Source organism: Haliotis rubra, unplaced genomic scaffold, assembly GCF_003918875.1.
Source record: "Haliotis rubra isolate DU_JTF1 unplaced genomic scaffold, ASM391887v1 Scf38, whole genome shotgun sequence".
Lineage (NCBI taxonomy): Eukaryota > Metazoa > Mollusca > Gastropoda > Lepetellida > Haliotidae > Haliotis > Haliotis rubra.
Window position 1 is genome coordinate 2,247,121 of NW_025767057.1, and position 25,694 is coordinate 2,272,814.

Here is a 25,694-nt window from a genome sequence, read left to right on the forward strand (position 1 = left end):
ATGCTGAGAGTTATGTGTTTAGTGTAAAGTACACTATAAGCTATCTGATATGGTGTTCCAATGTAGCTAACGGCCATGATGGCCAAACCCGATTTAATTCCATCCAAGACTAAAATCTAAAGGTTAAAATATGTATGGCGAATATTGTCTCATCTGATTAATTACAGAGGTAAAATATGTACTCAGCTAAATGGCAATGGGTGATGTTTCAACAGACTGCAAAAAACAAAATGATGCCATTTGAAACTCGATGCACCACAATACACGTGCTTACCGAAACGTTTGAAGATTAATTGGGCATTTTATTTGAAAGAAAAGAACTAATCTGTCATAAAAGATATCTTACTTCTAGTCTCATGTCCCCTGTGCTCATATACAGAGCCGTTATCATGTAATTATGAGGCACTGTAGCTCACTTAAACCTGAATAAACGCTTTGCCGAAACAGGAATATGTACAACATGTTGAAGCTGAACGCATGAATTCATTCAAAAATAACAAATACTATGGATTGAGGGCAAGGGGTTACATGAGGAACAGAGGATCCCCGTGGTACGGAGACGAATTCATTGCCAGGGGACATCACGCCATATGATAGTATTACCAGCGGTGTTCATCACAGCCATCTTGGCAATGGAGCGTATAAATATGTATGACGCACATTGACCTTTTTCATAAAGAGATCGGAGAGCAGTTCATTAAAGGCAAATAGTGACGAATACGACCTGTTCTTAATGGGAATTGTTCTTCCCATAACAATGATAGAGAGTAGGTTGGTTTGTAATAGCAAGTAAGTAATCCAAGGCAAAAGAGAGGTCTCAAAAAGCTGGTTTCCCTTTCTTTAGTTAAAGGTCTGAATATATAAGAAACTGTTTATAGTTCAGCCAGATCCATCTCAACATTGATTCCTATTACTGTTGTCATCTGTGGAGCATGTGAACCACCCCGCTCACCCCTCACCCCCGCCCCTTTAAATATTACCAAACTTGGTGATAAGAATGCAAAGGTGCGTTTCTTATGCATGTTTAAACAACACTTTTACTCCATAACGTACACCATTGTGCGTGCAGTGCCCCTAATTCCACATGAGATAGTACGAAATATTCCTAAACCCTTAACACACTAACTGAGTCAAAAACCACTCTTGGTGTTGGCCCTAAATCATATTATTCACTTTCTATCAAATTATTTAGTCGTCATGAATGCAATATTTTTCACCAGTGACATGATCAATCAAGAGTCCTTCCGCTGGCAGTTTTTTTTCATGTCGTCCAAATTGAGGTCCATATGATTTCAGCATTTTTTCCCCAACCGGATGAAAACATCCGTCAGTATGTAAAACATAAGCTGGGCCTCTTCAGAGATGTCAGATGAGTTAGGTGTGTTCACCTTTCATACACCGAGGCAAACCGTCGACACACTTGGCAAATAGGAAGAAGCCTGCAATGTGGGTCGCGTTTATACTATAAAAATCATGGATACATGGTGCTCTTTCATGGATAATAACTTCTTTATTGTTTGTAACTACGTAACTGCTTGCTCCCTTTATCTGGAGAATACGGAGAAGATACGTTGATTCTCTCTCTATATAAATGCTGATTCTAAAGTTAAAGAACACTGATTCTGAAGTTAAAGGATTCTAAAGTTAAAGAACACTGATTCTGAAGTTAAAGAACACTGATTCTGAAGTTCACTGATTCTGAAGTTAAAGAACACTGATTCTGAAGTTAAAGAACACTGATTCTGAAGTTAAAGAACACTGATTCTGAAGTTAAAGAACACTGATTCTGAAGTTAAAGAACACTGATTCTGAAGTTAAAGAACACTGATTCTGAAGTTAAAGAACAAAGACACTGAGTCTGAAGTTAAAAGTACACTGATTCTGAAGTTAGAACAGAAATTAAAAGAACACTGAAGTTAAAGAACACTGATTCTAAAGTTAAAGAACACTGATTCTGATTCGGAAATTAAAGACCACTGATTCTGAAGTTAAAGTACACTGATTCGGAAATTAAAGAACACTGATTCTGAAGTTAAAGAACACTGATTCTGAAGTTAAAGAACACTGATTCTAAAGTTAAAGAACACTGATTCGGAAATTAAGGAACACTGATTCTGAAGTTAAAGTACACTGATTCTGAAGTTAAAGAACTCGTTGTTCACTCTTGCTTGACAACGGTATAAGAATCTATACCGGACGTATAATAAAGAAGTTGTTATCCATAAAGTAGCTTACTTTGCTATAACTGGAGGTTTCGTAATTTCCTTCAAGTAATATATAAACACATGTAACTTTATTCTCCTGGTTATACGAGTGAACCCTTTTTGGGAAGTATTAAGTGCGGTGTGGATATGTGCTTCAAATATAGAGGATTGTACACTCGAAGTGCAAGTAGTGATCGCAGTCATGACGTTGACCCAGGGACGGTCCAGGGGGATGAGGGGCTGGGATCGGAATGTCCTTGACAAGTCTCAGATTGAGAAAAAAGATCAGAGGTGAAATACAAACAATAATCCGAGATTGATTAAAAGCAATAATGAGAAATGTTTAGAGACATTATTTCTTATCGTTCCTTGAAGGATGCTGGATGTATTTAACATTTTCATGTTGGGTGTTAATACAAATATATGACTCTGCTTTTCAAGAAAGAAAAACTGTGTGTTTTAAAGCACAGCAATTCCTCCAATCAATGTAATAATGCATGCTATATTGTTTCTCGCACCCCTCCTCGCGCGCCACATCACGTTCTCCCCCGATACAACCGACCAGCGACGAGTAAAAAGAATAATTACTTTCAGAGTAAATTCATTACATCCCAGTCAGTAAGGACCACATTCGTCATCTACATGAGCATTAGTCATCGGCAGCTATCTACGTGTAGTATACTCGGGATACTTGACAGGAGTTCACCGCTCAGACCGCAATCTGGGAGGTACTCTATGGATTCCCACATAAAAAAACATTTGTGAGAGCAGTAAGAGCAACTACGGAGCGCTATCGCTCAGTACTTATAGAACCAGTCTTACTCAGAGACTGTTAATATGTTTCTACACAGGTGAAGGGGCTGTGTAACATATCGAAACTCAGTGGCTAATGTAATGAGCTTTGCTCTTGTACAGGATGGTGGTGTTATTGTGGCCATATAGGAGTCTGCCTGGCGAGGAAGGGGCACGTCTGTTCAGAAGGTATCAGTGTCACGGTGGAAGCTGTATGGGGCTGCTTTAGCCAGATCGACCTCCATGGACTCAGCACTCCTGGGAACATGGGAACGGTTTTTTCTATATTCATTACCGTATTTGAACCAAAAAAACGTGGAATAAACTAGAAACGTAAACAGGTTAAAATTGTTAATTCTATTTTATGAGATATTCTTAAACATATCAATAAAATAATGCCAAGAGTTCGTGGCTTACCTTGGAAACATGATATGCAATCATCGACTTCCATGAACTCAACAAGGAAGTATATAGATCTGAAACTGAGAGGAGCACAATTGGAAAAAGCCAGATCATTTATTAATATTGTTTGTTAATAAATCTCATTGAAGGTATCACTTCAAATACTTCCATAAACCTGGAGGCAAAGAGTTAGCCCTTGTATGCACGACAGGCACTGAGTTGTTGGGTGTGGGATGAATGGTACATCATTAACAGGACATGTCATGGATGGATGGTGATTGGTTGATAGGGCATGTCATGGATGGTGATTGGTTAATAGGGCATGTCATGGATGGATGGTGGTTGGTTGATAGGGCATGTCATGGATGGTGGTTGGTTGATAGGGCTTGTCATGGATGGATGGTGGTTGGTTGATAGGACATGTCATTGATGAATGGCGATTGGTTGATAGGACATGTCAAGGATGGATGGTGGTTGGTTGATAGGACATGTCATGGATGGATGATTATTGGTTGGTTCATGGTCGGTTGGGTACGTGGATGTAATTGGTGAATGGTCGGTTGTTTGCTTAGATAAAGAGTGTTTTTGTCCGAGAACCAGTGGACCTGGGGGATGTTAGGTTTGTGGCACGGAATTACAGAGATGGGTTGTTGGTTGGGCAATTGATAGACAGACATTTAGATACCTGGACAGTTTGTGACTGCACCATCCTGTGATGTGGCTAAACGGAATAATCTGTCTTCTTTTTTCAAAGTACTGATTACAGTGGACATCTACACCGTCGGCTCCATCATCTCTAGTCTGTCTCACAGTCCCTAAACCACATCATTTTCCCTACAGCCTAGCCCTCCCTGCAATGCTAAAGCCCTAAATGGATCAAGTCTAAATTTCCTCAGGTTCTGAATATCACTGAAGCACTTTTTCAATGTATATGGGATTATGTATTACTATCAAACGTATATATATTCAGAGCTAACCGTCAGTCTGCATCATCGAGTTGTGCAGGACATAATGTTCTTCCATACCAGGGGGCATGCATCTGTCAGCCCAATATAAAGCAAAGCTAGAACTGATTAAATAAAAACTTGAAATAACTTCTAGGTAATTCTGTGACTATCTCGTCCTTCAAGACCATAGAGATGAAGTATGTTTATCTCATGACCAACTCCCGGAGCATTTCCTACAGCCTGCACGTCAGACCAAATAGCAAGGAACAATATTTCATCATCAAAATCTCGTTAAATACACTCAAACCGACCGCCGTCCACAACTGCACGTTAACCTATACCCAAGGAGCTTTTGAACAAGCCACTCCTAACTTATTTTGCCCGGATCCCATAACCGTACACCTAATCCGTTTTATTGCCCCAGTGGTATACCATACATTACTTACCGACATACCATGTGTATTGTATGTCGGCGTTGGCCTGTAGACAAGATCTTAGCTATCCACTGGGCTAAATATAGGTCGAGTTCAGGTCACTGGCTCGCCTCATCTCGCATCCCTCCAAGTGGTTCTCCCACAGGTTGTGCGACCAGCTTTGTTGCCCTCGTTACGTCTTCTGTAGACAGAGCCTAGTAGGTTTCTAAACGCCCTGTCGCACACGAGATGCTCTGTGTTGGTGCTTCTCCCAAACTTGCAGTTCCACGTGTGTTTTTATTAGGGAATGAGACCGGCGTGAATGAGACCGGCGTATAGATAATGGTAAACTGAAATGGTATACCAGTAGCACGTTTTCTTGACAGTTTAGTATCACTATGACGACGCCTTAACAATATACTTTCATTTGAAACATTCACTTCTAAATTCTTCAATTGTGCATACCTAGTTGGGTACCTTGACTAACAACTCGTCTCTGAAATGAACATATTTTACTTTAAAAAAGTTCATAGTAAAAAAAATAAAATATAATGAAAAGGAGCCCTGAGACTTTCTTCATTTTCAGAAGCTGTGGAAAAATAGACTTGCCACATTTTCTAGACTTGCGTGGGCTTTCTTGGATATATTTGCATCAGGGTCTGTACGAGAGACTATTGGGTACCGAGCGTATACCTTCATTCTCTACGTCCAAAGTCACTTAAGGTAATCACAAAGAAACACTGAAACATAAGCACTGAAAGTACGTCGACCTGAAACACAATTACAATCGAAAGTCTATCAAAGACTCAAACTCAAATGCAGCTTGAAATAATACAAAATTGATATGTTTGGGAAAAAACAACGTACGCTAGAACATTCACAGCAAAACATTTCAACAAAGAATTCTTTGTCTCTGTCGTCATGCAGCTGTCATTACGATTCTAGAAAATATGTCCACGAAGAATTAAAAGGCAAATAGAGCTACAGTGACTTTTATGTGGTTCATAAACCTATGTGAATCCCTGCTTTAAAGACCCACCGTCGTCTTTGCAGGCCAGCCGTCTACTCCCTGGCCCTACTGTCGGGGGAGACGGGATAAGGTCAATGGTCGTTTTGTGAGAGTTGCATGCGGCACAGGAACTTCGCGAAGTAGTGAAGCTTTTTACAAACAGGCCACGTCATAAGTGCTCTTTAATCTGAGGGCTATGCAAGGATGGAAAACGTTTTGGTAAATATATTGTTGAAAAACATTCCCAGTAAAACATGGGAATAATTCCTCTAGAGGAGATTAGGACAAATGATTATTTTCAAGGAACACATGTTCTTTGACACGGGCAATCCTCCCCTAGGATTCGCGTATGTTTACGGACGATCAACAAACAGGTGTTTAAGCCATGTTGGACAGAAATTGTTTGGAAAGAACGTTATTTTGCTTCGCTCATTGACCTATTTTCAACGGAATACAGAAATAAGTTGGGCTGGTTGATATACATCAATGTAACAAATATTTCAAAAACCATACACCTTTACAGCATTAATACTGCCGCGATATAATACCAAGGACTGCAGTCGGGTGTAACCTGTATGTAGATATATGCAGGTCACAGACCCCACAGCGATTGAGTATTAAACAGGAATTGATCCTCAGTGGAAGACGTTGTCTTGGCGTCTCACAGTTGGGTAAGCCCTCTACGTAATGGCACGAGCACGGCACACAGCAATTTGTAATCTCAAACATGTAATCATTGTGTCATAAATGAACACATCACGGCTATGGCAACAGTATATTGCTTTGTCCTGGGTAATGTCCATCTTATAATGTCCCGTTGATATAAATAATACTTAGAAGTAGTGTTTCAGAAGCAACAAACTGCTACTGATACGGCAGGCCATCTTTGATTTGGATGGGCCCTTTATGCCAAATTCAATCACAGTTCTTTATCAACCCATCAAACACTTTCATCTGAAACGAGAGTCAAGTGCACAGGCTACTTTGGGTATGTCTAATGAATGGAACAGCTTTAGACTGTTGAGTGAGTGAGTGAGTATATTTTTACGCCTCTTTTAGCAATATTCGGGGGGCACCAGTAATGGGCTTCACACATTGTACCCATGTGGGGAATCGCACCCGGGTCTTCAGCGTGACGAGCGAACGCTGTAACCACTAGGCTACCCCACCGCCAGCCGCAATTCTTAGAGAACGGGGGTTGTACATATATTTGGAGTCAATGTTGCATGAATATTATATTTATACAAAAGTTTAACAATAACATTCTCATTGTGCTTTTTGCAAACCAGATTACTTTAAACATATTTTATTCGAAAATGAAATGGATTGGGCACAGGTTATCCAACTTAGGAACGCCCTTTCCCAGAAGTTACATATGTCATATTTACAATATAAGAAACATTGACAACAGGGATTTGTGGAAGGAATTTACAAGGTATTGAAAGAGGATGTGTATAGTATATACAAGAATAAACCTACAAAAATCTTTCAGTGAGCAAACCAGATTAACCGAACTATCCCCCCGTGAACACAGTAGCATGGTATTTAGCAGTCACATCGGTATGTCCTCGGTCCAGCTGGATGAGAGGGCTTAGCTGAATACCTTCCATATCTTGTCTCAGATCCAAATGTCTAACTTCATTTGGCCTGATGTCATGTTTGTGATTCTACACAGATGGTTCTACACAGCCAAACTTGTATGCATGTTTTATGGTACATTTTTATATGAAGTTACTTGATGAACATCAGCCGCTAAACGCCTACATATTTGTTAGTGATGTCTCACAGAGACAGATGCCAAAAATTGTTGTTCAGGGATGGAGAGATTTGAAAAAACGTTTTATGGTAGACAGGTGAAGGACAGACCTGACGCATCAATAACCAACATGATGGCCGATGCAATTCCATATTTGTATTTTCCCGTTGTATTACACAGGTGCATACTTGACCTGCCTGTTGATGTGTTTGTGATAGATACCTCGGATGGTGCAAGATACGCTCCCATTATCGCCAACATCTGACGTCATCGTGAGTGCATATAATATATAAGAATCATACAATGGACTTACCTCTTTGTAGATAGTTCTTCAGATGACCTTTGCGGTTTAAATATTTAATAACAAATCCGTCTTATGAATACAAAGTAGTCCATTGAGGAGATTCAAACAGAAAATAGCCAACATTCACGTTTGAATCAAGAATGCAGTAATGTTGTCTACTGTCAACACAAGAACAACCCAATATCTACACAAATAATTATTCTGTGATAACTAAATAAAGAAACCGACTGGTTAAAGATGTACTAGAAAGGACACATATTGATCTGGGCCCTTATTCTCGAAACGTTCGTAGCCCTAAGAATTCTAAACTTTTATCGTAGCCAGTGTGTTAAGAATGGGCTTAAGAAGTTCGTAGTGTTACGAACGTTTCGAGAATAGCTAGCCTGACGCATAAATGACAATAGGCGTTGTGCAATATTCAATAGTACAAATTTCAGCCTGCCACTATGCATACCATCATAGCGAGGTCTATTGTCTGAATGGTAAGACATACCATGGTGGGCGACCATTACTGACATTGCAACCCAAAGTGCAGAGTATTTGTATCATATCTTTGATCAGCTGAAGAAACACGACACATTTAACAATTTGAACATGTGAAAAACGATGGTGTCCATAATCATGAATAAACATTTTCTCATTATGTTTCATATCTGATTGCAATTCGGATCTACAAAGCAAAGCATATACCCATCATAAGCTTATTCCAATGGGCACGTTACGTATACAATGCATAATGATATATCACTGATATACATTCCGTTGTAATTACACAGATCTCTCGTTTTCATTATGAGTTTTAATCAACAGAAATACAGATGAATTCCGTCCAGACTACCATTAACATGCAGTGTGGGGGAACATCTGGATACGACATCAGCCCCTATCGAGCGCAGGCATCTAATCGGTGTCATTGGTTAGGTGTAGTATTTCAGCGTTGATAGCTCCACAGTAGACACAACCGGTATCATATTCCGCGGATGAATATTTATATCTCGCCGTGACCTTCTTGTATGACCAATATCAGTGTGTCCAGACTGACCACTGTCTGGGCCTCCGGACTAACTAACTACACCACTGTTTGTCTCGAATATGAAAGGGGTTCAGCCATAGCTCGTAGTTAATGACCAACTAGGAAAAATCTATCTTGGTAATGTCTGTCCGCGACCTTTGAGCAGACCAAACCCCAGCACTGTATGGTATAAACTTAATATGAAGCGGGTCCTTGGTTGTGGCTCAGTTTGTGAGCTCATTGATCAAGTTCCTCAGTGACACACAGGCGTTCATGTCCTGTAAAATACAGCAATTTTGATTTCGCCCGACAGTCAGACTGCGAAAGGACATTCGTCGGGATTTGACCCCGCTAACCGGTCCACTATGAAAGAATTACGCCATTGTTTGACACCACAACTAGGGTCAATTCGTACAATTTGTATTCGAAAGCATAATCGTTGACAGTTATAAATATCTCTAGAACAGTTTTTGATAACCATGCTGGATAATTGATATATGGCCAGTATGAAACGTATATTGTACGGGGTACAATTATATAACAGAATGTAACAGTCATGATATATTGACAATACCTATGCTGCAGAGTGAGTGAGTTGGTTTTATGCCGCTTTTAGCAATATTCCAGCAATATCACGGCGGGGGTCACCAGAAATAGGCTTCACACATTGTACCCATGTGGAGAATCGAACCCGGGTCTTTGGCTTGACGAGCAAACGCTTTAACCACTTGGCTACCCCCAACGGCCCCCCAAAAAACCCACCCACCCCACCACCCCACCCCCTTAATGCTGCTGAGGTGAGGTGAAATGGGGTTTAACGTCGCACTTAAGAATATTTCGCTCATATGGGGACGTTCATGCGTGTGTATGTATAGCTGCTTGTACTAGCCCGACTTCAGGTGGTTTTATAGTGCTAGCCCACTGAGATACCATGCCGCGGTGAAGCATGAATACCCCACTCAGACACATTATACTGACTCCGAGCCGACCAGTCCTTGTTATACCCATTAATGCCGAGCGCCAGGCAGGGACCAACAAGTACCATATTAACTTCTTTTGGTATGACGTGCCCGCAGATAAAAAACGCGACCTTCCGCTCTCCGGGTGGACGCTCTAACCACCACACCACGGAGGCGGTCCTATACTGCAGAGATGCCATATGGTAATATATAGCTAGATACACGGCTGCCATACACGGAGGTAACTATGCCTAAAAGGCGAACCTATAATACTGAATTTAGAAAAACATTTTTCAATAAAACATACCGTGATGCTAAAAGATATATTTTTTATCAGAACGTATTCATTTTATCTCATTGCCTCCCAAAAGTTATAATTTTTAAGCATGGCATTGATTTTATTCTGTTTTCCCTTTTTTGGAAACAAGAAAACATATTGTTAATATTCATTTAAATGTTTTGATTTAAATAATATAGATATATAAGTGCTACGCAATAAAGACTAAATAGGTAGGCAAATTGAGCTCTACTACTTTAGAGCTTCTCTTCCTACACGAACGAAAAGAAGTTACAAATCCAGATCATGTTTCAGATGGCATTTGGACACGTAGCAATATATCAAATGAATCATGTTCACATGTGGTCACTGTTTTGCAACAGAGCCTTACAAGTAACAGACATTTCGCCGATTTGTCCTGAAATGTTAAACCATGATGGAATATCAAGAACACCTTAGATATTTTCTGACAGTTTTTGTAAAAGCAAATGAACAATTTACGTTAAACACATTCATATTGTTCAGTACTTTGTGTTTTGGAAGTCTTATTGGAAATGTTTTAAAGGTCTAACCTACTGTCAAATACTTTGATACAACAGTTCACATCGATTATCCTATCACGTTGACCATAGACAGAATCTTGTCATATGTCCAACATATAATATCACTCCTCCAATTTTTTAAAAGAAAAAAATTCATTTTAAATTGCCATTGCAACTAATAACTCGGGTAGTAATTTGAGATTAAAAAACAATCTTAATAACCCAAAGGGTCTGTTTTCCTGAATGTGTCTGTGTGTGTGTGGCAAGATCTTTAAGTCTCGACGGCGAGACCAATCGATCGTCATCTTTCTTTTTGTAAGACGAGTGTAACATTTCAAGACAATCTGACGTTGAAAATTCATTAGCGCAAATGATTGTTGGTCGGTTTTATATTTCGGAGATGGTAAGCGGATCCCTTTAATTTGTGCAGATATTATACTAGTATATTACCGTTACAAGGCAATGCCTTATATCTGCCTGTTGAGTGACCAGCTGGTTGCAGCCTGCACACTACTTCATTATGTGTTCAAACCGTTGATGCTGTGATAGACATAATAACCCCCCTTAATATGCTGGATGTTGTCGTTAGCACAGAGTCTGAGTCATTCGATGCTGGTTAAATGTCAGCTGAACGACAAATAATGTTTGCGATTCAAAACAATTCATTATGATTTTACTTTGAGAATTCTAATATTTTAGAGCATTACAAATAATATGCATATGTAAAAACCTTAATGTTTGGAGTAATAGAGATAGCTTAACTCATAAATCCCAACAAGACTGACGTTTGATATTCCAGGAAGAAGATCTGAGAATATTCGCTTGATATTTAAATGTCACGGAGATGCCATTTACGGCGTTCAAACTTTTCTTTTCCACCTAAGAAAAGCTGATGTCCGTCCCTATATCCCTGGGCAAGTTTATGCCTATACTTCAACTGATTAATTCTCCGACGTGTCAAAGGACATGATGTATAAGAAGCAATTTGGAAATACCATTACATATCCGATTTATATCACAGTAAGTTAGCTGCCTTTAATACCTCAACTTTCCGACGCCACTCTCCTTTGAAGTCAACCACCCTTGAGCTTTATTGAATTCAGCCGATTCTTGTAACGTTCCTAATTACTACAGTAAATATCTGATTTCTGGAAAATATCTGGCAGTCGCGTGTTCACGTAGTCGTTGCTGTGCGATGTTGACAACGACGTCGTTTTGCAGACTACTGTCCAGCGGTAATGGTGATATGTATGTCGCTTTTCATTTATTGAATAACGTGCCTTCTCGAGATTAGTTGATGCTGTTTCCAATGTGAGAGTTTGATTAAGGTAGACAGAAAGTCAAAGGAACAACAGTGAAGCAAGTGTACGCCAGTAATTATATTTCATGTCAAGGTTTTCTCCGTCTGTACAACCAGTTCCTATTTTGAGCACGATGATCAAAGCACATGCAAACATCGGCTAGACATTTTACCTTGCATAGAGGGTACACCGTATTCTCGAAAATATGTTTATTCAGTCGCATGTTTAAGTTGATGTTAACACAAATAAATTAAATATATACTGAATATAACCAAAATGTTAAAATATCAAGTCTGTTCGTGGCTGTTTTAAACACTAGACATTAGTGGAGAAAGTGTTCGCCTACCTCGCCAGAGACATAGGTTCGATTCTTGGCAAGATATGATATGTCATGCAAATTGTCGGTGTCCCCGCTGTCATATTGCTAATCACTCTTTAGATGGATCAATACGATGCTTCCTTAATATTCCTTACTTGCAATGGACGTCATTCATCGCATCTTCTGATTATATCAATCGTTTGTTGTGTCGTTATTGACAAAGCTGAAATTGTTGAAATGCATATAACTCGGTGGTATGATAGGCCGACAGCCTGTGCAGCTTGTCCTAGTTCCAGAATTACACATCAGATTTAGCACACATTTAGACAGGAAACGTTACCAGATTGCAATATAAGCGCGTCATAAGAATACAGGTATATCATAACATCTTAATTTTGATTAAAACGACTTGTCCATCGTTCCACAAATGTATTCAACATGGCGGCGGACAAGCCTACGTAAGATGGTCAAATACTTAATCTACAGCCAGTCGTTCAGGTTACACAGATCATCAGAAATCTTTCATAGGCGGATCCAGAGGAGGGGTGTAGGGATGCGCAGCCCCCTTTTGTGCTGAAGGTTTATTAAATAACCATTGAAATTCTCGTGAAAACGGGTGAACATGACTGAGTGAGTTTAGTTTTATGCCGCTTTTAGCAATATTCCAGCAATATCACGGCGGGGGACACCAGAAATGGGCTGCACACACTGTACCCAAGTGGGGAATCGAACCCGGGTATTCGGCGTGACGAGCGAACGCTTTAACCACTAGGCTACCCCACCGCCCCCGGGTGAAAATGAACTATGAAGCCCCCTTTCTCAAAACGCTGTATCCGCCCCTGCTTTTTGTTAGAGTTTACATGTGCATTCTAATGACCATATGATCATTTGTTAAACAATCTGCAGTGAGGCTTTCAATAGGATGTAACTGTTAAAGTACTCCTAGTGCTATACATATGAAAGTGTTGTCATGGGAGTATACAGAACCAGTTATGTTGTTGCTGACGAGCCCACTATACCATAGTGTACACCGCATACTGCAAAACCTTCGTATTAAGGATTCATAAGTTTACCATCGAGTCAGAATGGTCTTTGCACAGTGTTTGGACAATACCTCCCAGATTTTATTTGGACATCATGTCAAATAAATGAGATGACAAACACATAGACTAGTACCATGCATACGAACAAGCTATGTAAATGCTTTATATTTTTACCAAAGGCTTTAAATGTTTTTTACACAATTCTTCCCACGTGTTTTCTGGCCCACGTGCCAACTGTCTCAAGAGATCCCGTGTGTGGATAACGTTGGTCAATGTGCCACGACAACTGCATCGGATGTACATGTCCGTCTAGACAATGACGAAGAGGGTGTCATTTGACTAGGCAGGTGCACGACTACGTGTTCTGCATGTTCAACTAGAAGGATAATGACACATCAGACTGTTTCTCACCGGCGAGACCTCCCTGTCGAACACTGATGGGAAGAAATGAACAGACAAAATAATAGACCTTTCCTGTCAACACTATGAAAGACCGTTATCTTCCACGTTGCTTTCAAATTAACAGTAATGTTTGTGAATTAGAATGACCTCTGCCCTGCCTCTATCAGTGTCTCATAACTCCTGTCTGTGTCTGTATCCGTCGCTGGGTATCGATCTGGTCCCACTGAACATCAAACCCCTACGTCTGTAATGCACGTGAGTAATTACAAGACGCTAATACGTCCCAATCAGCATGTCTGTGTGTCTAGACTGGTTCACGTTACCACCAGACTGGGCTGTGACACACACGACAGTCTCACTGGTGATACCTCGCTTGTTCTACTGCAAGATGGGCATCACATTGAATAGCTGCCAGCTTCAACTAGACCGTCATCCTACACCACAACACATACGGGATCTCCTCACCCTATCTCTGATACGGGGATTACGCTCTTAAATAATAATACCTGTCATGCTGTCTCCATATTGACATGTTGTAACTTAAAACATGCTCAAAACATAATGATTTTCCTCTGTGATATATTTTTTTGCATATTTCATTGATAAAAGTAGAACAAAAATAGGTACTTAAATTTTATCATTGTTTTCCGAAACAATATTATTTTAGTGTAGATATCATATGAAATGGGGAGTCATTTCTGTTCGCATGTCTGAATAATAGTTTTTTTCTTTATGAATTTCTAAAAAAAATTATACACAAACAACTCCTTATTTTTAAAGCATCGTTTTGAAAATGGCGGCGATACCACGAACCTACCATTTGATAACGCCTATCTATATATCTATCCTCCTCGATTAGTGTAATATGATTATGTGTACAGTAAGATGCTTGTTTCTTCGCGCGAAATGTTTACTTTCCAAACGATTAGGACTGAAATGTAGATTGAAATTCTGCTTGTCAATATTCATATGTTCTTAGATGATAATACTATCACTTAAATTTATATCTTTTCCATTCCAGAAACCATTTCATCATGAGCAAGAACAAGAAAGAGGATGATAAACCCCCACCCTCCACGGGTCCCGGTAGTAAGATACTCGCCCTACCGTCCATTGTCAGGAGGCATGTGCTCAAGGAGGGCACTGTCGTCATCCTCAACTTCTCCACGGCCAGTCTCAAGGCACTGCCAGCGGAGATCTGGAAAAACGAGGAAGTCATGGCCAACGCCGTTCGCCTCCATGCTGAAAACAACCGCCTTAAGAAGTTCCCTAAGACTGTATCAGCCTTGGAGGTATTAGAGTTTCTAGACTTGAGAAACAACCTCATCACTGCCCTTCCTGGCACAATCACAAAGATGAAGACTCTGGAAAAGATCGAAGTGTCTAACAATGCTTTGAAAAGTTTACCGGGTACAATAAACAAAGCTCCCGCATTGAGGACTTTAAGCGCGGCCCATAACAAAATAAAGTCTCTGCCGAAGACCATCAACAAGTGTCCGGAACTGGAATATCTGGATGTATCTTACAACCAAATCCGATCTATAAAGAAGAACGTGTATGAGCTGGGAGCTGCCGTGAACCTGTCTGGAAACAAACTGACGGAGTTACCAGATGCAACAGTGAAGGCCCCAGCTCTGAGATCCCTGAATGTGTCGCACAACCAGATAGTGGTAATCCCAGACACAATCAACATGGTCCTGACCCTCACAAGTCTCAACCTAGCTCACAACGACCTCGAGGAACTGCCAAGGGAAATAGGGTTCTTGAAGTACATGCACTTCCTTGACGTATCTCACAACCAGCTAGTAGCTCTACCCGACGAACTCTGCACCTTGCAACATGCTCTAACACATCTCAACGCCTCTGACAACCAGCTGAAGGATTTGCCAAAAGATTTTCACAAGTTTCAGGTTCTTCATACGCTTAACGTTTCAAACAACCAAATACAAACTCCTCCACCGAATTTCTATGACATACAATCGCTTGTGACTCTAGATTTATCAGGCAATAAGCTACAGTCAGCTGACGGCATCAGCAAACTTAAAAGTGCAATTTTGGTATCTCTTGCCCGGAATGACCTCAGCTATCTACCAGACGACGTTGACCAGATGAAATCGTTGGTCACCCTGGATGTTGCTGGCAACCACCTAAAGCAACTGCCACAATCTCTCAATCGAATTGCATCACTCAAACGTGTGCTGGTTGCCGATAATAAGCTATCCAGCATCCCTGACACTCTAGGGGAACATCAGCTGATCACAGAGCTAGACTTCAGTGGTAATCGCGTTCAAGGAATTCCTCAGGAACTCAGAAGGTTAAGGACTCTGGAGGTTCTACGGGTGGCTCGCAACCAGATATCGGCTTTACCTAAGGCTCTAGATACCCTTCAGTTTCTGCACACCATAGACGTGACAGGCAACAGCCTCACTGAGATCCCTCTGCCAGGAAGTGTCCAAGTCCTGCTCATGGCAAACAATCCTCTCTATTCTCCGTCTGTAGATACCAAAGGTACTCTCAATGTCATAGGGGAGAAGGAACACGCGAAGAAGTTGACTCGGCTAGACATATCAAGTATTCGTTTGGACAAGGTGCCAATATCAGTGTGTCGGCTTAAGCTCCTCACACATCTGAACCTGTGTCATAACCAGCTGAAGAAGTTACCTGAAAACCTCTGTAAACTCCGGCTTTTGGAAGAACTGGATGTCAGTGACAACGAGCTTCTTACTCTACCGCAGAACATCAACTGCTTACAGAATCTGAGACGCCTGGACGCATCTCAAAATCGGATCGGCCTATTCGTGGAAGGTTTGACGTTCCTTCATCAGCTCGAGTACCTTAACCTGTCATTCAACAATATCGAAAGTCTTCCAGACCACTTCGGAGAGATGAACAAACTGGTCACTCTTGACCTCTCTAACAATGAGCTGACTCAACTGCCGGAGGACAGGATCGACATCCTGGCATCACTCCTCACCCTCAATATCTGCAAAAACCACATTAATATAATCCCGACAGATCTGCCCTATCTGTACCGCATCCAGATCCTCAACTGTTCCGGGAACGATCTGAGTTCCATTCCAGTAGACATCTTCAGGATGACGTCACTAGAGGTTCTGGACTTGTCAGACAACTTGCTGGAGTCTCTCCCTGACGGAGTTGCCAAGCTGCCATCTCTTCGGGAGCTGGATGTGTCTGATAACAAACTGAGTTCCTTCTCCAACAAGATCGAGCAGATGAGGAGCAAGCTTAGCAGCTTCAAGTCAGAGAAACAGTCCAGCTACAAGACCCGTGATCTTCAAGAGGGTCTGGCAGCCGGGGAAGCTCAGACAGACAACAGCCGCGAAAACAGCCCCATCAACAGGTCCAAGAGTCCTATGCTAGGCAGGCCTGAAGACGAGGATTAGTCTCTTGGAGGCTTTGACTTCAAAGCGTTCGTAATAATTTTTGGCTGATTCGTGACACTTATTGCAGTTAATATGTATGTACAAGTATGTATGATTTATGTGTGAAAATGCCTGAAGGAATTTCAAAACACAATATCTAAAGCCAAATTCATAATATACCACTTGAAGTGATAATAATGTGTAATATACATTGAATACATTGAAATTCATATAGAAACCTGTCATAGATTTTGTACGAACATCTGCGATACTTATTGGTGATACAAGGAGTTGGAAGCGGACTCTGTAAGATACATTTGTGGAAAAGGGACTTCCGTATTAAAGGCTCTAAAGCAACTGATTATTTTCGTGAAAATTCTTCTCTCATAACGATTGCAACATTGTACATACCTCTGTCTAATCATGATGCTCCATATCCAACTTATAGATTCACTCTACTACAACATGGTGGGCAAGCATTAAATGGCAGTTCAGAAAATATACAAGTTAAACATCCAAAACATCAATGGCGAAAGGGTAATATTCATTTCTTCATATGAAAGTTTTCATTTATGTTAAAATAAAACTATCATCAGTTAGCCATATTTATTTGTATTAATTGCATATTACATTTCAATAAACTATACAATATTTTAAAGCTTTGGAAAATGTTCATGTTTGGATCTCCTCAGTTTGATGAGGTGTTATGTGAGGAGTTGATTGGCGTGCTCCAGTCCAACACAGCAGATTTAATGTTCTCTCTGTGGTGGTGGGGGGACATGTTTACTGCTTGAAAGATAATACGTAATGATGTATTTTATAGGCTTATTGCTATAATGTTCCAAGCCAAAGATATTCATAACTGTGATGTTATTTGTAATATACTCCCATGGCGATGCCCGTTTTGCGTCCTACTTGCATTAAGGCGATTTTTATTTTGTGAATAATGAATATCATATCTTTTTTCATAATAAGCTCTTACTGTGATACCTGGATTGGTTGTACATATATATAGGTGTTTATTGATGTTACATAATAAATATCATTTCATACCAGTATTGTTTGTCTTTATCAGCTACAAACGTGAATCAACACCGTTATCAAAGATGGGGAAGTACATGGAGGGTCGGGGGTAGCCTAGAGGTTAAAGCGTTCGTTCGTCACTCCCGACCCGGGTTCGATTCCCCACATGGGTATAATATGTGAAGCTCATTTCTGCCCCTCCCCCCCCTTGATATTGCCTGAATATTGCTAAAAGCGACGTAAACCCACCTCACTCACTCACATGGAATCAACAATCTATCAAAATGACAGTGATGGTGCTCTTGTTGACTATTGCCGTTGCTGAATCCGTATCCCTAAGATTGCTGACTTCCTGTGGTGTTTATTGTGATTAAATACTCGTGACGGGACTATGGCAGTCGTCTTTGTAATCACTACTGCTGATCGTTGTTTCTTGGACGATGATACACCATACATGATACTTGATACATTATATCGCATTGCATCTGAAGCGGTGGCTACTGTATCAATGTTGCAACCTTCGACAATGTATGTGCAATGCACGCACAGACCTGACCAGTATCAGATGACGAACTCTATTAATGTTCAATCACAATCTTTTTCTCTGATAAGGTAATTTAATCTTTCAAAATCTAATGAACTGGTTTACTTATATTACAGTATGCTGGAATGGTGTGATTGTTTCGTCGGGGATGTATGATGATTACGGAGCAAGATAATCTGATGGTATCTAAGAATGAAAACACACCGCAACAAAACAACAATAAAATGTTTGTTTGATGGTGATGTATTCTATACTCATGCCAATAATGGTTGCCACCCCCTTCAATTTCTTTAATTGGACAACCATTATTGGCATGAGTATATTTGGGTGCGGTATCCGAGGAAGGAGTTGGCGGAGTTCGGATGACGTCGTAAACATCGCTCCATTTCATCCCAAATGTGTTCAGTGGGTGCCAAATCAGGGGATCTCGCGGGCCAGAGTGACACATGAACAGTGTTCTGATTCAGATATTACCGTACAGCATGACCAACGTATGGCCTGGCGTCGTCGAGTTGAAACGTCACTTCTATTGCAAAAACGGTAAAATAGCCATTTTGTCAATTCTCGTCTCGGTACCTCACAGCAGTCAAGTTCCCCTCAATCACAACCATTGGCGTGCTCGCTGCATCTGTTATCCCACCCAAGATGGTAAGGCTCCCACCTCTAAAGCGGTTCGCTTCCAGAACACCTGGCCTGTGCGCCTGTAGACACGTGTCCTTAGTCAGCTCGATGAAGAAGGTCACGTGACTCATCGGTGAACAAGAACTGTTCTCCACTCACGTTCTCCTCATCGCAAGTGTTGTGTGCTGCACTGTCAACGTCGACGTCCATGTTCTGGCGTCAGAATTGGTCGTCGGGGCGGCGTCTTACACGGATGCTGTAGACGCGAAGACGTCATGGACCTGTTCTCGCAGACACCTCTGTTGCCAGGTATTGTGCGGGATCTTAGGGTTGCTGGCTGTCGCAGGTGCGTGATTCGAATCCATCGGTCTTCACGTGGGGGCGCTACTGGTGGGAGGCCACAACGGAGACGGTCTACAACTTGACTGTTTTGCTGAAAACGTCGCCGTAAGTGCCAAATGGTGTTTCTGTGGACTTTGAATCGACAACATCACGCTGCGAGGTGCCAGACTGAAGCTGCCTGTGGCCCTCCATCTGTCATCTTCCCTGGGGCGTGGCATGGCGAACATGTCCAGATCAAGGAACAGAGGTGTCTCTTCTACACTTCTTGCTCGGCCTTGTTTCTCAAATATCTCATGATTCTTGCAAATTTCGTGCAATTTAAACAAAAACTGCTAGGTTTCTTCAACAATTTTAACACACTTTATCAAGTTCAAGCAAATAATTCATTCACAAGATTAACAATGGAAATATTCCACATTGCAAACGATTTGTGAATAATGAAAAATGAAAGTGCAATTGTACGATATGAGAACAGCTGTTACATAGTAATGAATCGATTTGGCATGACCACATGTTTACATCTATAACAATATATAACCCCCGACAGATAGGTAATTGAACAGTTAAGCACATGGGCTGTTTCAAGTATAAACGCATTCATACATACATAGTCTCACCACATGTCCAGATAGGGTAAGTTGTCAAGCACCGACCCACTGACCGGTCGCCATATCTACAAAATCTGCAAACTAATATGGATAAATCTGAAACAAGCATTCCCGAATAATTCACTGTACAATGAAAAGTTTTAATATAATTTTTAAATCGATACATTCATTATCGTTTTTATTTAACACTTTCCAGGAAAGCCAGACTTCGTTGGCTGAATAACGACCACTAATGCTCCAGAACTGATACATCTCTACTACAAGACAGTAATTCAACACAAATCGAAAAACTAAATTAAATACAAATTATTTGTGAATCATTATTACATGTGGCACCGGGGATTCAGAAACTGGTAAACACGTCCAGACCACGCCAGTGGTGCCAAAAGGTCAAGGCCCCGATACCGTTTGCCTGAAAATAATTCTATGACGAAACTACTTCTTTGACCCCGACTAGACTGGTTGTTTTCAGGCAGCAGTAACGAGGCTGGAATATTGCTGACTTAATAAACCACGACTCGAAGATTTCAACATTCACTGGCCTTCCAAACTTATGAGGTGTATGCATGTGTGCGCGCGCGTGTGTGTGCATGTGAGTGTGCGTGAATGGACGGACGGATAGATGTTTTGTGGTTTTAATTTGTTGTTTTACGCCGGACCAGACAATCCAGTGATCAATAGCATGAGCATCGATCTACGCAATTGGGATACGTTGACTTGTAGCAACCAAGTCAGTGAGCCTGACCACCCGATCCCGTTAGTCACCTCTTACAACAAGCATGGGTTACTGAAGACAAATTGTAACCCGGATGTTCCCGGGTACGACCGATAGATGGGTGGGTGGATTTACGTTGTGTTTGTGTGAGAGTGCGTGCGTGTGTGCGTCCGTCTTGTCTTGTATGTATGTTGCATGTCGCCACTGACAGTCCACAAGGTATACAGACGTCCCATCTACCCAGGACCCCCGTCACATCTCCACCTGTATGACATGTGTCCCATAGATCTCGTCACAAACCTCAGTAATGGCGGATTTGACCAGAAATACCTTTGATTTCCGCTTGCCACGTAAGCTGTGTACACCGATCGGAAGAACCACACGACGTGCGTGCTCCCAATTTCCCCCGCAGACGGGAAATCCATGGACTTTCACAAATGTGTCTCCTTCTGTCGAACCATGTCAGCTTTTGTCTTGTCAACAGCCACTGGCCAAGAAAGACTTAAGATTATCAATTATCGAGATTGGATGAGACGCCCAGTCTGCTGTGGGAGCGTCGAGAGAGTGCCGTTGGGGTGGGCCAAGATGCCGTGAGGGTGGGCCAAGATGCTGTGAGACACAGAGAGGAACATCTAACACTAGAAGAAACCACACGACCGCTGGCCCAGAGGAATGAGTGAGTTGTGTTTTACGTCTCGGTATACAGTTTGTATGGAGATTGTAACCAATACACCGTCTTAGGCTACTACTTGCTACGATGAAATATGATACGTTTTAACCATCATTGAATATTATACAAGATATGATAGTGTGCAGTTTACGTAGGAAAGTACGCCGGCGAAACGAGCGAACGCTATATCCACTAGGATACCCCGCCGCCCCCACATACATACATACGCACGCACGCACGCACGCACACACACACACACATACATACATACATACATACATACATACTACACACACACACACACACACACATACATACATACATACATACACACACACACACATACTACATAACATACATACATATATACATACATGCTATACATACATACATACATACACGCACGCACGCACGCACATACATACATACGCACGCACACAAACACATATATACATACATACATACGCACGCACGCACGCACGCACACATACATACTACACATACATACATACATACATACATACTTTATACACATACATACATACATACATACATACATACACACACATACATACATACTACACACACATATACATACATACATACACACATACATACATACATGCTATACATACATACATACATACATACATACTATACATACATACATACATATACATACATACATACATACATACATACATACATACATACATACATACATATACATACATACATACATACATACATACATACATACATACATACATACATACATACATACATACATACATACATACATACATACATACAAACGTTGGTTGTTTCAACTGGAATACTGCATAAATATGTTCTTGACACTTTATCAACCGTTACATGCTATACATACATACATACTTACATACATACATACATACATACATACATACATACATACGTACGTACGTACGTACGTACCTACATACATACACACACACACACACACACACACACACACACACACACATACATACATACATACATACATACATACATACATACATACATACATACATACATACATACATACATACATACATACATACATACATACATACATACATACATACATACATACATACATACATACATACATACATACATACATACAAACGTTGGTTGTTTCAACTGGAATACTGCATAAATATGTTCTTGACACTTTATCAACCGTTAGAGATGGAATGATTGTGTCTCCACTATTCCAGACCACCAAACCCACCGCCCAAGTCACCAAACCCGGCCACCCAAGTCACCAAACATGGACGGCCAAGTCACCAAGCCCCGCCACCCAAGTCACAAAATCCGGCCACCCATGTCACCAACCCGGCCACCCAAGGCACCAAACCCCACCACCCAAGTCACCAAACCCCACCATCCAAGTCACCAAACCCGGCCACGCAAAACATCAAACCCGGCTACCCAAGGCACCAAACCGCACCACCCAAGTCACCAAACCCCGCTATCCAAGTCACCACACCCGGTCACCCAAGTCACCAAACTGCACCACCCAAGGCACCACACCCGGCTACCCAAGTCACCAACCCCGGCCACCCAAGTCACCAAACATGGACACCCAAGTCACCAAACCCCACCACCCAAGTCACCAAACATGGACACCCAGGTCACCAAACCCACCACCCAAGTCACCAAACATGGACACCCAAGTCACCAAACATGGACACCCAAGTCACCAAACCCCACCATCCAAGTCACCAACCCCGGCCACCCAAGTCACCAAACATGGACACCCAAGTCACCAAACCCGGCCACCCAAGTCACCAACCCCGGCCACCCAAGTCACCAAACCCCACCACCCAAGTCACCAAACATGGACACCCAAGTCACCAAACCCGGCCACCCAAGTCACCAAACCCCACCACCCAAGGCACCAAACATGGACACCCAAGGCACCAAACCCCACCACCCAAGTCACCAAACCCCACCATCCAAGTCATCAAACCCGGCTACGCAAAACATCAAACCCGGCTACCCAAGGCACCAAACCGCACCACCCAAGTCACCAAACCCCGCAATCCAAGTCACCACACCCGGTCACCCAAGTCACCAAACTGCACCACCCAAGTCACCAAACATGGACACCCAAGTCACCAAACCCCGTCACCCAAGTCACAAAACCCGGCCACCCAGGTCACCAAACATGCACGCCCAAGTCACCAAACCCGGTTACCCAAGGCACCAAACATGGACACCAAAGTCACCAAACCCGGCCACCCAAGTCACCAAACGTGTACCCATGTCACCAACCCCGGCCATCCAAGGCACCACACCCCACCACCCAAGTCACCAAACCCAACCATCCAAGTCACCAAACCCGGCCACGCAAAACACCAATCCCGGCTACCCAAGGCACCAAACCGCACCACCCAAGTCACCAAACCCCGCTATCCAAGTCACCACACCCCGTCACCCAAGTCACCAAACTGCACCACCAAAGGCACCACACCCGGCTACCCAAGTCACCAACCCCGGCCACCCAAGTCACCAATCATGGACACCCAAGTCACCAAACCCCACCACCGAAGTCACCAAACATGGACACCAAAGTCACCAAACCCCAACACCCAGGTCACCAAACATGCACGCCCAAGTCACCAAGCCCCTCCACCCAAGTCACAAAATCCGGCCACCCATGTCACCAACCCCGGCTATGCAAGGCACCAAACCGCACCACCCATGTCACCAACCCCGGCTATGCAAGTCACCAAACCCCAACACCCAAGTCACCAAACCCCAACACCCAAGTCACCAAACCCCACCATCCAAGTCACCAAACCCCACCACTCAAGTCACCAAACCCGGCCACCCAAGTCACCAAACCCGGCCACCCAAGTCACCAAACCCGGCCACCCAAGTCACCAAACTGCACCACCCAAGTCACCAAACCCGGCCACCCAAGTCACCAAACCGCACCACCCAAGTCACCAAACCCGGCCAAGCAAGGCACCAAACCGCACCACCCAAGTCACCAAACCCGGACACCCAAGTCACCAACCCCGGCCACCCAAGTCACCAAACCCCACCACCCAAGTCACCAAACCCGGCCACCCAAGTCACCAAACCCGGCCAAGCAAGGCACCAAACCGCACCACCCAAGTCACCAAACCCCGCAATCCAAGTCACCATATCCCGTCACCCAAGTCACCAAACTGCACCACCCAAGGCACCACACCCGGCTACCCAAGTCACCAACCCCGGCCACCCAAGTCACCAACCCCGGCCACCCAAGTCACCACACCCGGCCAATCAAGACACCAAAACCCACCACCCAAGTCTCCAAACCCGGCCAAGCAAGGCACCAAACCCACCACCCAAGGCACCAAACCCGGCCACCCAAGTCACCACACCCGGCCACTCAAGTCACCAAGCTCCCCACACACACCAGTCATCAACCTAGAACACCAAAGTCGCCAAAATCGACCACCCAAGTCATCAAATCTGGCCACCCAAGTCACCAAATCTAGCCACACTGTCGCTTCTTTCGACAAACACAGATTCCTGGTGATCTATTCTGAACCCGAAACCTCAACGGTGATGGGATTAGGTAACAGGAACGGTGAATTGCAAGGAACAGTGGGCTGAAACAATAGACTCAGGCTGATCGTGTCTGATTATCAGTGATAGAACACACTCATACATCTTTCTCTAAACAATATCAAAGTGAGAGGACCACGCGAGGGAGGGTCTAATCCTATTGGAAGTATAAATGTGTTGTCCTTACTAAAATAAATCTCAAAAGTTTTCATTACGCTGTCACAGACGACTTAGTGTTTAAAACAACAATTTCTAATGTGGCCGTGAGGAATTAGACTTCCTTACTGTTTTATTAGTCCATCCGCTGCACAAATAACAGGCTGCGTCAATAGCTGATTTTGAAGCTGATCTGTTTTGTACACACCCTGCAGACGAATCAAACCCGGTAACATTCGTCTCCACTCGCTTATTTCCGTAACTTGCAAGGAGTGTCATTAGACGTAACGTAAAGTTGCGAATTTTTGTGATCCTTAGCAAAGTATCAGTAGTATAGTTGAAACACTGCCTTCCTTCAA

General features: G+C 42.5%; 2 protein-coding genes across 3 annotated transcripts in view; both read left to right on the plus strand.

Annotated features, from left to right (window-relative positions):
* LOC124286327 (leucine-rich repeat protein soc-2-like) overlaps positions 1 to 18,113 on the plus strand; it is a 71,843-nt gene extending 53,730 nt beyond the window's left edge. Inside the window, exons 1-2 of one of the 2 annotated variants that reach the window (XM_046722692.1) lie at positions 5,822 to 5,986; positions 14,704 to 18,113. In XM_046722692.1, coding sequence (XP_046578648.1) covers positions 14,717 to 17,086 — 2,370 coding nt within the window. In that variant the 5' untranslated portion in view covers positions 5,822 to 5,986; positions 14,704 to 14,716 and the 3' untranslated portion in view covers positions 17,087 to 18,113. Of the gene's footprint in view, positions 1 to 5,821; positions 5,987 to 14,703 lie in introns of those variants that run through there. The other variant, XM_046722691.1, reaches the window with a different exon arrangement.
* A 1,415-nt stretch (positions 18,114 to 19,528) lies between these two features.
* Positions 19,529 to 25,227, plus strand: LOC124286251 (extensin-like). The gene is made up of 3 exons (XM_046722596.1): positions 19,529 to 19,599; positions 21,442 to 21,594; positions 22,833 to 25,227. Exons 1-3 carry the CDS (start codon positions 19,529 to 19,531, stop codon positions 25,225 to 25,227), a joined length of 2,619 nt encoding a protein of 872 aa, XP_046578552.1.
* Positions 25,228 to 25,694: the final 467 nt, after the last annotated feature.

What these genes read in the sequence shown, in the direction of transcription:
- LOC124286251 (XM_046722596.1), top strand. Translation starts at nt 19,529, where the DNA reads ATGGACCTGTTCTCGCAGACACCTCTGTTGCCAGGTATTGTGCGGGAT. An exon ending in AGGGTTGCTGGCTGTCGCAG is followed by an intron (nt 19,600 to 21,441) that starts GTGCGTGATTCG and finishes TCAATTATCGAG; the next exon opens with ATTGGATGAGACGCCCAGTC. An exon ending in CCGCTGGCCCAGAGGAATGA is followed by an intron (nt 21,595 to 22,832) that starts GTGAGTTGTGTT and finishes CCACTATTCCAG; the next exon opens with ACCACCAAACCCACCGCCCA.